Genomic DNA, 15,409 nt, shown 5'->3' with positions numbered 1-15,409 from the left:
CCTCCAGGGTAGGCGGGAATTGAACTCATGCGGAAGTGGCTTTAGTTTCTCAGTGCTGTGCCTTAACCCGCTGCACCACCAGGGAGGGCCTATGCATGACTTTTAATGGTAGGCATTCAAACAAATGAAAAAACATTTACAAATCTATAGAAAAAAATACACGTTTGCCAATTAGAAAATGTATCAAACATACATCTGCTCTAGATCCTAGCAGCCCCACCACTAAGTTATCTATCAAAGACACAAAGCCTATGTCCACAAAATAACTTGTAAAGGAATATTCATGGCAGCAACTAGAAATAACCCAAATGAAAATTACACAATCACTACAAATTGTGGTAAGTTCATACTATGGAATACAAATTAAAAATGAAAAAGAAAATTACTGGATGCATCTCAAAAAAAATATGTTGAACCAAAAAAGACCAGATGCAAAAGTGCTCACTGATTGTCTGAAAAGGAGATGAAGGAACATCTTAAGGTACTGGAATGAGTCTGTATCTCAGGTTATATAGAAGTATAACTGCTCAAAACTGAAAGAATTGTAAAAATATGTATTTTATGAAATGTAAATTATGTAACAATTTATAAAAAGTATACTGGGGAAAAACAAGTACTTCAAAGCATGAATTGTTTTGCATTCACAAGGTATTTATAAGAATATCTTGCAGCATGAAAAAGGCAAAATTGTAAGCCCTTAATAATTCTGCCCACTCACTAGGGTAATAGCAACAACAAATACAGAACATTCAAAAAACACACAACTATAAACAAAATTGGTTAAATCAGTGAGTTGGAATGGCAAACAAACCTCAGGGAGAACATCCCATTATTAGGTAGATTCATAAGGCATTTGGGGACCTGAGAAAAGTTTCTAAGTTCTCATACTTCATGGTACTAAGAATCTGCTTCAGTTTGTTAAATTATGCCTCAATGGCAGAGATTCTGATTTCAAAGGCCCGTGCTACGGGCTCAGGAACCTTTCAATTTAGGGTGTACAAGAAGTGATTCTGATGAAACTCCACAGGCTAAGAAACCAAAAATGTAGTAAAATGTGGCATATTTTGAAGATGCTAAGGAGAGTATCATGATTGGGCACTGAAATTTTGTTAGAGAAGGTAGTTTTCCCAAAATAAATTATTAAGACTCTAGTCCTTCCAGATGTTCTGTGAAAAATCTCACACAAGTTAAACGCTGTAGTCATATGAGCATAGCAAAAACATTCTTGAGAAGTTCTGAAGAAACCTGTTTAAACCCAATTTTTACCAAAGTCACTTGGTTAGAAAAAAATCCCCTTTACTTTTTAAAATTAACACCTACTGGCCCTCCCTGGTGGCGCAGCGGGTTAAAGCACTGCACTGAGAAGCTAAAGCCAATTCCGCATGGGTTCGATTCCCGCCTGCCCCGGAGGAGACCACATGGCGTGGCAGACCTCTCCTGACCCGCCCGCTGCTCCCCTCAGCAGTGTACTTCGTCCATCTGCCTGTTCTGCTCCCCACTCTGTCTCTGGTGAAGTCTCTCACTGCCCCTGAGTCTCTGGCCTGTACCCCAGTTCTGTATGTACAAATGGATAAATCTTTTTAAAAAAAAAATAAGCATAAAATTAACACCTACTAACACACCTCAAAACAAAATCAGGAAAGTGATAAATGTAATACTGAGAAAAATGAGGCAAAACTGCTTTACTATCAACAGCTGTGGAAAGTAAACAAATTTTAGACCTGAAATAAAAGGCAAAAGTCAGGCCAATAAAAATTCCTTAGCAAGCACATCATGACAACAATGTTTAATTAAGGATGATTAGTCTGGCTAGGATCAAACAAACTATTAAGGAACATCTAAATTTAGCTAACCAAAACAATACATTCAAATATCTGTGAAAGAATGTTTTGATTTTGCTAAGAATTCAATATACTAAGTATATGAACCTGAAAATCACTTATGAAACTGTAAATAAATTTGACTTATGAACTCCTGATGTTCTTATTCCAACTTTCTAATTAGCATTTTTATTATTGCTGTTCTTTTCATACTTTTAGTGTTGTGTGTTTCATTATAAGCCACTGCAGGGTCAAAATATTCAAGCAATACTCCATTTAATGTACAAATATTTACAAACCTACAGGTTTTTACATTTTAGCTGAAACTACAAACTGGGAAAATTTTCTTTATCCAATCAAAAAAGACATTAAAGACAAAGGACTAGAATTTCCCATTAGAGAGATACATTCTAAAGTCATACTGAAATTATTGTTTACATTTTAGAGAGGATGAAGAGTCCTCCACTAGATATGTACATATATACTTATGATATTCTAAGCAAAAGCAAAAAACTATTAATGCCCAGAAAACAAAATCATTTTAATTAGTATTAAAAAAAAAAAAACCCTAAATTTAGCTCTGCCTTAACTGTTATAGTTAGTAAACTGATTACCTTTTCTACTTCTAGCTTTGCAGGAGCAAAATCTTCATCAAGGGCTAAGCACTGAAGAAAGAGTTGTAAGGCATCACCTAAAAAACCAGCGTCATGAAGTACTTTTCCTTTTCTGAAGTAGACCTTGAATAAAAGCATATATGCACAAATGTAAGAATTGTTTTTTAAAATCAATACAAGGATTAAAAAACAAAAAAAGTTCTGCACAGAAACTGAAACTCTGGGGAGTTTGGACTCTAAGCATCTTAATGCATTTTAAAGATATATTTACACATCACCCTAGAGAAGCTACCTGGAAAAGAAATGAGGTCCAGAGAATGACTTCAAAACCACACTTCCAATTATATCACTTCAGTAATAAGTCCAGAGGGTTCTTTCTTTTTCAAACAGACTTAATAGATCATCTAATCTCTTAATTTATATCTGTGTTATGCTAACCAGTCATACCAACAAGGGACTGATTCATTTTCCCCATTAATAATTTTTATAGCATCCTTACTATATTGTTCTCAAAGGCACAACCTTGAATGGAAGATAATTGACATGAAAGACTAACTTCCAGTTAAAGAACATGTTATGGGAAATGGATTGACTTGCTTTGGCAAATTTTTAATAAATTATTTTTTACAAAAATAATTCACAAAAGGATTATATGTTATATACAATGCCTCAAGTCTCTCTTAAAATCATACTGGCAATGCAACTTTCTTTGTCCCCATCTCCTATATTAAATCACTATCCAATTATCTGATTGGATATGCTTCCAACACCCAGATTTAAGAAGCTCTTCTCTTTTCACTAAAAAGTCTATTCCACTAATGTCCAGTTTGTATCCATCTTAATAGGACAGATGTAACTCTGAGATAATTCTGTATATTTTTTTCCTGTGCATTAAATTCAGGTTCTTCTTTAGCTATTAAACGTTCTCATAATTTAAACGATTGCCACATGTTGTTCATCCACTCAAAGTACTGACCCCAGATTTCTAGAACTCTTTATATTTTATCTAAAGAGTTAACCACTCTGTTAAACTTAAAAGTCATAATTGAATGCACGTTCCCTACAGTTGAAATTTTTAAAGTTATGCAAATACAAAACAGTGAATTTACCTCAGGCCAATTTGGCAGTTGAAAGAGAACTGCATTTAAATCTTCTATGGCTGCTTTAAACTCTTGGAGACCAGCATATGATTCAGCTCTGTAAACTTTCAGAGTCAAGTCACTGGGCTCTGAAAATATTTAATAAATATCTGATTAATTATAAAAGATTATTTTCCACAAAATAGATCACACTAGATTAATAACTGACTTAGTGAAAGTTGTATGGTATAAGCCACATACATGCTGAATTTTATCTAGAAGTTACATCAAGACATTGATAATAGATTATTTTAGTGGAGGAAATTATGCTTTTAAGAATAGTTTAATCCACTGATCTACTTGTAATAGAATTATTTCTATTAACATGATCATTACCACCAAGAAAAAGTTTTCTTAAAACAGGACACTCTATAAAGTCTTAAAAGACAAAGTCTCAGGTATTTTAGGCTTACCTTTCTACTATAAATTTTAATTTTTTATACCCTAATTTCTAAATCCTCATAAACAACCATAAGGATAACTACTGGGTATGGAATTTTCATGGCAAAGACTGGTAAGTATTGATTTTATGAGACTACATAGCAGTCTGGAGGAAATGGGTTGGTAAGAATCAGCCTTTTTAAGATCTCAGAATTTCTATTACTGCCATTAGTAAGAATAGTATTAGACAGTCCCAAACAGGCTTAATTTCAAGTATTTCTGAAGAAAAAACTTTGATAATCTCACTAACCTCTACATTTCTACTTGATAAACCATTTAGTTTCCAATGACAAAACTGCAAACACTAGTTGGCTCACCTACAATACTATATACCCAATTACTAGATACATAGATTCTAATGCTGAAGTCTAAGCCAGAAACTAGTGACATCTATATTAGCTTGACTCTTCTATTAAAACAATAATCTTTGAAGCCTTCAAAAATGTATGGTTATAATGTACTCCCTGTGAAATAGGCATAAAGACCTGTAATGCCTTGTTAAAAAACAAAAATGGTCCACACATATATGTATGGGTATGAGTATCCTCACTAGTACTCTAGTTCACTTTAGTTTTTATTTAAGTGATTGCTTTTTAAAGATAACTCAATTTAATAGAGCCCTTTCAACTCCTTGTGCCTAAGTATTGGTATTATATCATTTTTCAAATTTATAATGAAAATTTGTAAAGAATGAAATTAACATTTCATGAAAGTATTTCTTACTTTCAAAGTCAAGAGTATTCTTTTGGTTTCTATAAAGCAATATAATTGGAAATCATTATTCCTGAACAAAACAAGTACAGAAATTGAAAGTTCAGTATGATTAATCAATCAAAAGTCCTAACACAACACTAAACTCTAAGTGTTCAAGAATCCACTTTAATAGTCAGTCTTTAAGGAGCTCACAATCTAAAGATTTTTACTTTATTGTGACACAATCATCATGTAATCCTGACTCAACAAGCATAACTTCAGTTCAGACAATGGAGACTAGTATGTGCCAAGAGTGAGCTTAATTAAGCACATATCAGCATCACATCAGCACACATCACCCTGAGCTTGAAGGCCTGTGGCCCAGGGCGCCCAGCTCTCTACCTACGGCTGGGTGTTCCAGAGAGTTTCTCTGAGGCCACCTCATCTTTGCTCCTGGACTTCCAGAGGGAGGAAACTGTCTCAACGGGCAACCTATTCCACTCTTGGATCACTTACTGGGTTGTTGGTTTTTAATTATTTCTAAGTTTTTCTTTTACAGCAAGTCCCCATAGTATCATACTTGATGCCATGGTATGGTATGGCATCAAGTATGATAGTTCTGATAGTCAGAACTATTGACTATCAGAGCCTTTTATTAATTCTCAGTAGGCACTTATGTTCTGCTTCCTTTAAGGCAGTACTGAAGAAAGTGAGAAAAACTCTCATTTACTTTGAAAAACCCATTCAATATATCATCCTCCACTCCAATAGAAGCACATTCCCTCTCTCCACTCCTCTCCACACAAAAAAAACAGTCAGGCTATTGAGACTCCCTAAAGGGGATACTAAAAAGTTAGTATGTGCTGGCATGAGAGGTATATCCTAGGTAGAGATGACAGGATAGTCAGATGTTATAACACTCTTGCTCCCCAATTCCTTGCAGGTAATGATTTTGAGAGCTTCAAATGTTAATAATTATCCTGAATTAACTTTCTTAGGGGAATAAAAGCACCATCAGGTAAGTTCAAACTCCCGATACTGTTTTCAAAAGATGAGAGCAGACCCACTTACTTCAAACCCTTCCTAATTCTAAAAAAGAGCCAAATACACTAATTGAGTCCCTTTTGAATAGTCAGAAACATACGGAATATGGACACTTCATGTAAATATTGCAAAAGGCACTTGTGAAAAAAGCTATCAGCCCTGGCTAAGCCATCAACTCCAGTTTGAAGTCCATGAATATTTACTGCATGCTCTCTAAAAGGCCTTGAAGACTTGGAGTAAACAGATCACTTCCCCATGAAGAGTGAAGGGAGATGGGCTGTCTCTCAGTCAGGAAGCCACAGTACTTTACCAGTGTCTGGATACTGTAGACTCAATTTTTTTGAAAAAGAAAAACTAAGAGATGGTCAGGACTAACTGAACCAAACATAATTTAACTCCCTAATCTTCTATCCTTATTTTACTCACCTGACCTTCAGAGCCATCAAATTTTCAACTGCCTACAGTACCTTCCTTCAAACACAGCATGTCTCCTGTGCCAAAATACATGTTCTCAGTACTCGTAACATCACTGACTGTCCAAATCAAATCCTTAACTTTGTCAACTCCACTTTCTATAGTTTCTCTCAAATCTGACACTGGACTTTTTCAACCCTATTTGTAATACCCCAGTTTTGGCTCCCAAAACTTTCTTAATACTATTGCAATAGTTTCTCATGTTTCACTATATATATCCTCATCATATAGAGAAACAAAGGAGTTATTTTGTGTAACGTGCATGTTTCTCCATGCCTGCTCATCTGTCCAGCTATATCTCCATTTTGTCTCAATAACACCTAACCACTAATCCTGTCTCTCATATATCTTCCTAGTTCATACCTCTTTGCTCAGAGCTCCCTCCTACCTTGCCACCCCACTTTCCTTTCATCAGGATAGATTTTTCTCATCCAATAAGACACAGTTGATTATACTGTAAAGATCAAAAACAGGAGCCTTCAAGTCAAACTTACATGGGCTCAATTTCTGGTTCCTCTGCTTTCTCTGTGACCACACTTCAAAATACCTGTGTACCTCAGTTTTCTCAGGTATAAAAACCAAGAATGATTTTAAAATTTATTTTTATTTAAGAAACATCACTTACTGTGTACTAAGTAATTTACTACCTTTGGAACAAACCTGTGTGGGTCTAGCATTGTCAGCATTTTTATTTTTTAAAGATGTATTTATTTGTGCATACAGAACTGGGGTACAGGCCAGAGGTGCAGTGGCAGTTAGAGGATTCACCAGCAACAGAGTGGGGAGCAGCACAGGCAGATGGACAAAGTACACTGCTGATGGGAGCCGCGGGGAAACAGGAGGTCTGCTGCACCAATCGGGTCATCTCTGGTCTGGGGCAAGGATGGAACTCGCACCAAAGAGGTCATACCTTGGCTTAGCTTTGCAGTGCAGCACTCCAACTAGCTGTTCAGGGAGAGCCCTGTCAGCATTTTTACAGACAAGGAACCTGAACACTGAGAGTTTTAAGTAACTTGCACCTCCACCCCAATAAATAAATAAATAAATAAATAAATAAAACAGCTAGTTTAGTGATGGATTCAAGGTTATACCTTAAACAATCTGGCTCCAAAGTTCTTGCTGCTCACCTTCATGCCAACAGCAGGACCCTCCTCACAGGGTTATTCAAGAGAATAAGTTAATGTGTGCACTACTCAGAACAGGGCTGGTATATTGCAAACACTATTTAAAACTATTTCTTCACTGTATGAACACAGCATTTATTAGTTTTAAACTCTATGTTGAGCTCCCATCATCATTTTCTTTGTTTCCTCAAATCTTGGTTTTAATGTTTGCTGAATGAGGGGAAGTTCATTAAAATCTGTATCTTTAAGCTTCTCAATTCAAGATCTTATTTTCTCTTGTCTAGGAACCTGTAATACATTGCTATTAGGCAAATACAAAAAAAAAAAAACTGAAATAAAATTCTGCTCCCTATTTGAGAACATTATTAAATTGCCAAACCATTCATGTGCTGAGGAACAGAGTTATCCAGAGTCCCAATCCTTAGGAAATAAGACTAGCAGCGAGAGCCTAATTGTTGTTTCTTTAGTTAATCTTTAAGAATTTTCTTTTAGGATTACCAGTTATAAGTTCCTTATTTATAAAATTGAAAAACAAAGAAAATTAAGAATGTTTTTCCTGTCACAAATAACTTGCTAGCATATCTTTTTTCCCATGCATATAAATTTTTAAAATGTATTTTATGATATATAGAATATATACTATTTAAATCTTCTTTGTTGTCCATGTAACTTAGTCTACATGATTTTTAATGCCTGCAAAGCAGCCCACTATATACATGATCTATTTAAAATTCCCTACTCTCAATAGCTACTTGCAATTTTTGCTTACATAAAAACTTCACAACCATCTATTATATTCTTTTACATATCTGCTATTTCCTTAGTTTGTTTTCTGTAAAGCTGAATGACTGCAGAAAGTTAGCTATGTTTTCAATACCCTGCTAAATCTCTTATAAAAATCTTATTTACACTATTGCAGTGGGACTTATTACTGGTAAAATACAAAGGAAGTAAATTATTCTAACGTACATTTCTTCAGTAAGTCTGACCCTTTAAAACTATACATTAATTGGTTATCTGGATTATTTGTGTAATGGAAAATTTCCCATTCATAATCTTTTCCTTGTTTTCTGATCTTTTCTTAAAATTTATGTGTGGGGTGGTTTCAAAAATTTTAATGGTTAACTACTTTGCTTCTGTTGATATCAAATTCAGCATGGCAGGGATCAGTTAACACAGTTAAAATAAAAGCCATCAATTCAAAAGGTATTAGTGATTGGTTAACAAAATCCAAAAACAGTAATCTGGCATAGTGTTCAAGATCACGGACCACTGGATTCAAAAGACCTGAGTTCAGACTCACTTTGGGCTGTTTTCCTGTCAGAACTTCAGTCTTCTCACCTATAAAATGCTGATGATAACTACATCTTATAAACTGTTGAGGACTAAATAAAGATAATGTGCCCTTAACAGTAATAGAATGCCTGGCCTACAAGGGGGTCAAACAAACAAGTTGTCAATATTATAAAACATTTCAAAATAAGTTGATAAAGAAATGAGATTAGGCCCTCCCTGGTGGCCCAGCGGGTTAAAGCACTGCACTAAGAAGCTAAAGCCACTTCCGCATGAGTTCGATCCCCACCTGCCCGGGAGGTGAACACATGGCGCGGCAGACCTCTCCTGACCAGCCCGCTGCTCCCTTCAGCAGTGTACTTCGTCCATCTGCCTGTACTGCTCCCCACTCTGTCTCTGGTGAATCCTCTCACCCTCCACATCTCTGGCCTGTACCCCAGTTCTATATAAATAAATAAAATCTTTAAAAAAAAAAAAAGAAATGAGATTAGATCTTGGTAATACACTAAAGTACTTTCTCTTTCTTCTTTTACCAAAAACCTTTAGGCCAAATGAAATATATTTTTAGTGATTTTTAGTGTAGACCGCCCAACAGTTAAGTCAAAACAAAACACTCTGGGGCCCTCCCTCTCTGGTGTCATAAGGTTAAAAGTGCAGCTATCCACAGCCACGGCATCACCAGTTCCATACCTGGCCAGGGAGGTGACCCACACGGCGAAGCAGACCTCTCCTATCTTGCCTGTAGCTGCCCTCGGCAGTGTCTTTCAGTCAATCTGCCTGTTCAGTTCCCCACTCTGTCTCTGGTGAATCCTCTCACTCACCCCCACCTCCAACCTCTGGCCTGTACCCCAAATCTTGTATGCATAAATAAATCTTTAAAGCAAATAAACAAAAACACAACCAAAATACCCTTATGCTACCAAAGAAAAAGAAAAAAAAAACTAAGGAAAAGCATATCTTGCATAGTAGTGTTCTCTTAAGTTAACCACCTTCTATATTAAAACATAATTTTAAAAAAGAGTTTTGCAATGAAAGAGGCAAAGTACTAAATAAGTTCACTTACACTTTTACTTGAATCTATTCAATCCTCTTAGAAATATTTCAGGAAAAAGAAAAATGATTCTGAATAAACAGAAGGTTAATATGAAAATAATTAGAAATCTAAGATTTCTAAGAGTTTTGGTAAATTTTGCATTATTTGATGAATATGAAATGGTAAAAACAAGGAAATTGTTGACTTAAAACAGGACACTTAGTCATATACACAGCCATTTTTAATCTTTATATCACTAACAATATGCTATTATAACATCTTTAGAGGAACTTTTAGTGCTGAAAATACCCTTAATCTTCTAAACTAAAAGAGATAAATAGCATATAAGCTTTAACTACATGTCAACTAAGTAAAAAGTCCCATCTCTAGTGATTTTCATTAAATACAAATCTGCTACAATTTCTTTTTAAAAGAAAAACTACACTACATAGTCACAGGAACTTACTTATGTTCAGTTCTGCATTTCTAGCACCTAAAACAATGACAGGTGTATAGTAGGTACTCAATAAAATATATAGTAAGAATACTTAAAATTTATGCTATGTTTTTTTGTTAAAATCAACTTTGCATTTGGAAGCAAAATTCATACATCAGTGTTCTATTTTCAATTTAACGTTGGTCATTTATTTACCTTTAAAAAGTCACATAAAATTCTTAGTGCTCTTTTCTTCAATATGTGAAGTAGAGATACTAGTACTTGCCTTCCCAGTTCACATGATCTTTTGTGAGGATCAGTTAAAATGCAAGTGAATATATGTTGTGAATGTAAAACATCAGATAAATGTCAATGCTTACTGTTTTCAGGTCCTTTGCAGAATTTAGAACACCAGTACATTGATTAGATTCAAGTCTCTCCACACATTAACACTCAATCACTTTAGATAGTAAAAATCCTTTTCATTTTCTTTAAATGTATTCATTATTTAACTGTAATCTTGACTACTCTTTTTATAATGCAAGTTCTGTAGCATATGTATTTTATTGATGAAATCTGACTTATTACTACAATTAACATGGATAAGCTAGAATCAGAATTTAACTTTTACTATGGTAGTATTAATGTGATAGAAAAAAAGAATAAACCTTAAAATCACAAAGTTTAGATTTCAACTTTAGCAAAATCATCATCTTGCTGTAGCACAACTTTTGCATTTAAAAAACGTTTAATTAGTATGTTAATTAGTTATTTACTCAGTGGTACTGTTATTTTTAAAAAAGGTTTATTTATGCATAGGGAACTATGCAGGGGCAGTGGGAGGATTCACCAGAAACAGAGTAGGGGAGGGGGTCAGAACAGGCCTGAGGAAATACACTGCTGAGGGGGGCAGCAGGCGGTCAGGAGAGGTCTGCTGCGCCATGTGGATCACCTCTGCGGTGGGGATCGAACTCATGCTGACGTGGCTTTAGCGTCCTAGTGCTGTGCTTTAACCGTTGTGCCACCAGGGAGGGCCACCGTTTTGTATGTTTTAACACACTTAATTCCCACAACACTCTTTGCTGGTGGTTACTTTTAGTATCTATCTGTGAGGAGGATATTATTCTCACTATTCAGACAAGGAAACCAAATTAGGGTAGACATCAGGCCCAGGATCAAAGAGTAAATGGAAGGCTGCAATGGGATTCAAACCCAAGCAGTAGCTTCTTCCAACATAACAGTTCAAGGCACCAGACCACAAAGCATCTTTTCTCCAACTGTCTCCATTTTGTTATGAGGATAACAGTACCCCTCAGGATTCACTGTGGAAGTCAGAGTTAAAAGGTGGGAAGTCGGCCCTCCCTGGTGGCGCAGCGGGTTGAAGCACAGCGCTGAGAATCTAAAGCCGCTTCCGCATGAGTTCGATTCCCGCCTGCCCCGGAGGTGACCACATGGCGTGGCAGACCTCTCCTGACCCGCCTGCTGCTCCCCTCAGCAGTGTACTTCGTCGATCTGCCTGTTCTGCTCCCCACTCTGTCTCTGATGAATCCTCTCACCCTCCGCGTCTCTGGCCTGTACCCCAGTTCTGTATGTACAAATAAATAAATCTTAAAAAAAAAAAAAAAAAAGGTGGGAAGTCAAGAACTATAGAAACAATAATAAAGCAACAATTTCCTATACCAAGTATTTTATTTTAAATATCCTACCCTTGCGAACTTTTAAAAAATTCATTTCAAATTATAAATTATACCATTCTGTTACTTTTTCTAGAGAGAGAGAGCTGTACCCAGGGAGGAAACAAGCCTGGAAAATTCATTAAAATAAGACAGCATAGCAAAATGGGATCATTTCAATAGACTCTTAAAGAATCAATGCAGAAAAGAGTTTTATGTAATAGCCATGAATGCTAAAAAGACAGAAAGTTATGAAACATCTGAAAGCTAATACCAAAAGATCAATGGATTAAATGTTATCTAAATATATTTCAATTCAACAGAAACTTATGTAATCTCAATGGGAAACTTCTGATTTTGGCAAAGGTTTCCAAGCTTTTTCTTGTTGACAGGGATAAATTTGGATGTGTGTGGGCTAACTGTAGACCAGATTCTCCTTCTCTAGTTAATAGTATTTACTTGTTTCATTATAAGAATTATATGACGACATTATAGTGAAGGTTTTTTTTCCAATGTCAGCAATGTTGAGAGCATCAAGTACAACTGGACAACTGGACAAAATTACGTCAACTGTCCATCTAGCTAACCAGCTGCCTCTCAGAAGGTCAAGGCCAAATTGTACAACAAATTCACGAGTCTCCTAGTTGACTTCTACTTATGGTCATGAACTGTGACACACACAGTAACTTCACCTTACCAACTATGAGTTATTAGTTCTAAGATACTTTTCCTCTTGCTTTACACTAAAAACTCGAAGGATGAAAAATGTTGCCTTAGTGGTTTCATTAAGACATTATTTTGAGGTATGGATTTAATAATTCTTGAAAGACCTAACAATCAGGGGAAAACAGGCTAATAAAAGTCAAGCCAAGAGATTAGGTTTTGTCCTGCAAAAGTAGAAGCAGTGAGTGGGCAAACTGAAAAAAGGAGACAGACTAATTCTTCAGTGTCATTTTCCACTAAAAATAATGTACTTAAGCCCAGGCTTAAAGATTCTACCTTAATTAAAAGATTACTGGTCATAAAACATTAAGTTAGACCTTAATTAGTAAATATGTTTACTGTTCTCCCATGGCCAAATCATTAAAAGGTCAAATCACTAAGTCTACTGAAGAGTGAGTGCTGTGAGTAAATTTTATGTGCTTAAGCTTCCTTGGAAATTTGTTAACCATTTCAGGGGATGACCAAAAAAAGCAGGCTAAGCCCTAGTCCAACATTTAAAACTGGAGGGAAGAATGTTGCCTCAACACCAGCTGGCCTTCTGACTGTGCACAAGTCATTTCACTGCTCTAGCAGTTTCTGCTTCTTTATTTTTAAAACGAGGTTCAGTTATGTATTAGCAGCTTACCTATACAGCCAAGTTCAGCTTCCCTACTCTCAATCTATTCACCAGAGAAAAAGTTGCTTGCATCAGAATTTTGTATTCCGTGGATAATTTTTTTGTTCTGGCTCTATGCAACTGCCTACTCCCCACAAAGATAAAGAATAAGAAAATTTGCCAGGTTTGTCCTTTAAATACTTAAGGTATTAAATAATAAAATATATCCTCATTAGCTGGAAATGATGAAGCACTTAAGGTAAAAGACCTACACACAAAAAGATACTTTAAATTACATAGTTTATAAATTTACCTGACCTTAGTTTATATTTTATATATCTATTTTTTTCAGGAACTACTGCCAAATATTATTTCATGTCGATATAGACAAGATTTAACAGCGACATTATTGATACTTTGAGTTTGATAAAATGTGTGGGAGACTCTTCTGTTCACTGATTAGTTCAGCAGCATCCCTGGTCTCTACCTACAAGCATCACCCCCACAGGGGTCACAACCAAGCCTCCGCTTCCCTAATTCTAAAAAAGGCTTTTCCTTTTCCACAGGCAAGTTTGTCAATGTCCCCTTCCATAGCCTAAACCGTCTGAAGTTGGTTTAGGTTAGGAGATCCAAAATGCTTGTTGGAGGCAAAGAAACAGACAAAAGACCTCCAGGGCCTTCCCTAGCGCTTGGATGAAGAATGGAAAGGCACACAGGAGCTTGACCAACAACTTCATCGGAAGCTACTTATCTTTACAGGGAACTAAATTTAGCACTTGAAAGTTAGCACAAATGTGTTTATGAAATAAGTGTGATGTTAACCCGACAGGTTGGAACCCTCCAAAGGAGCCCGCTCTATACACATTCTCAGGTAAAGATTGAACATCCCGGGCAGCTCCACCACCCGCCCGAAGCCCAGCGGCCGGCGGGGTGCAGGGTGCCGGCGCCGAGCTCCCGCCACGCCCACCCGACGTCACCCGTTACACAACGCAACCCCCCCCCCACTCTTATGCAATTCTGCCCTCCCGCGGCTTCCAATTGCCCCGGTGACTTTTGTGGAAGACGAAGGTAAACGTTGCACGTTCAGGCTCGGCTAGGGATCCTCTCTCCGCCCAAGCTGCAGTTTACCCGCAGCTACCCAGCCGAGGCGGCCAATTACCGGAAAGAGGGCGGCAGGAAGCGTAGGGTCGCTCGGGCCACCCAACTCCCAGCCATCCAACGCTAGGGCGCCTCGCCCCGGCCACTCTACTCGGGGTGCACCCGCCTAACCGGCCAGGCCTGGGCAGAGGGAACCCCGCGCCCGTGTGCCCCTCCCCGAGCCGCGTCACAGTCAGCTTCTAGGGCGATCCCCATTGTGACCGAAGCACCCCAGGGCGCCGCCCCCTCCCACACCCTGGAGGACCCCGAGACCCGACAAACGGGGGTCAGGCGGCCCCAGGGAGACAGAGAAACCTCCTCGGAACGCAGACGAGTTCTGGGGGAGCCAGCCCGTCCGGGAAAAGAGGGTGGGGTCGGCCGGGCCCGAGCCGCATCCCGCGCGATCACCTGCTCTCAGCGCCTCGCAGGCGGCGGCCAGGGCCTCCCGGTAGCGCCCCTGGTGCAGCAGTTCCCCGAGTCGGCCAGCCGCCCGGGCCCGCTCCCGCTGGCCGGGGAACCACTTTTCGGCCAGGTGGTTGAGGACGACGCTGGTTCTGAAGCCCGAAGGGGCGATGGCGGCGGCCAGAGGAGGCGGCCGCGGGGTGCTCCCCTCAGCATCAGCGGCGGCGGCGGGCGGCAGCCTGTCCCGGCACAGGCGGCAGCGGGCGCGGAGCTCTCTCCGCAGGCAGCGGCGGCAATAGCTGTGGCCACAGGGCACGGTCACCGGCTCGTTCAGAAAGCCCCGGCAGCCCAGGCAGCTGAGCAGCCCGCCCGCGCCGACGTCCGCGCCGGACACCGGGGTCGCGCTCCAGCCCAACCCGTGGCGGAGCCGGTAGTTGAGCACCAGGCAGTCCACCAGGGTGCCCAGGCACTCGGGCCCGACCGGGGCCCCGCGGCGCAGCGCCGCCGCGTACGCCTCCAGCGCTCCCTTCAGGTGGCCGCCCAGCGCCAGCAGTTCGCCGCGGCGGAGCAGCAGCTCCCAGCGCTCCGACTCCGCGGCCGCGCGCTCCAGCCGCTCGCCGCTGCCGCCGCCCACTTCCCAAAACCGGCTCTGGCTCCGCGGCCTGGGGGCCATCTCCTGGCTCCCTCCCGGGGAGCTCCTCGCCACGGCCGGAGAAGACATGGCCCTCGGAGGGCTGCTCCTCCGCCGCCGCCGCCGCCGCCGCCGCC

General features: G+C 39.3%; 1 protein-coding gene across 1 annotated transcript in view; it reads right to left on the bottom strand.

The window, feature by feature from the left end:
• Positions 1 to 15,401, bottom strand: part of LONRF1 (LON peptidase N-terminal domain and ring finger 1) — a 34,262-nt gene extending 18,861 nt beyond the window's left edge. Inside the window, exons 1-3 of the mRNA XM_004682198.2 lie at positions 14,648 to 15,401; positions 3,544 to 3,662; positions 2,435 to 2,557 (exon numbers count right to left, since the gene is read on the bottom strand). Of these exons, the coding sequence (XP_004682255.1) occupies positions 2,435 to 2,557; positions 3,544 to 3,662; positions 14,648 to 15,362 (957 nt within the window). The 5' untranslated portion in view covers positions 15,363 to 15,401. The remainder of the gene's footprint in view (positions 1 to 2,434; positions 2,558 to 3,543; positions 3,663 to 14,647) is intronic.
• Between the last annotated feature and the right edge of the window lie 8 nt (positions 15,402 to 15,409).

This window comes from Condylura cristata, unplaced genomic scaffold (genome assembly GCF_000260355.1).
Source record: "Condylura cristata isolate star-nosed mole 26May11 unplaced genomic scaffold, ConCri1.0 scaffold00014, whole genome shotgun sequence".
NCBI classification, from domain to species: domain Eukaryota; kingdom Metazoa; phylum Chordata; class Mammalia; order Eulipotyphla; family Talpidae; genus Condylura; species Condylura cristata.
Note: the sequence above shows the minus strand (reverse complement) of the source record. Positions and strands in the feature narration are given on the sequence as shown.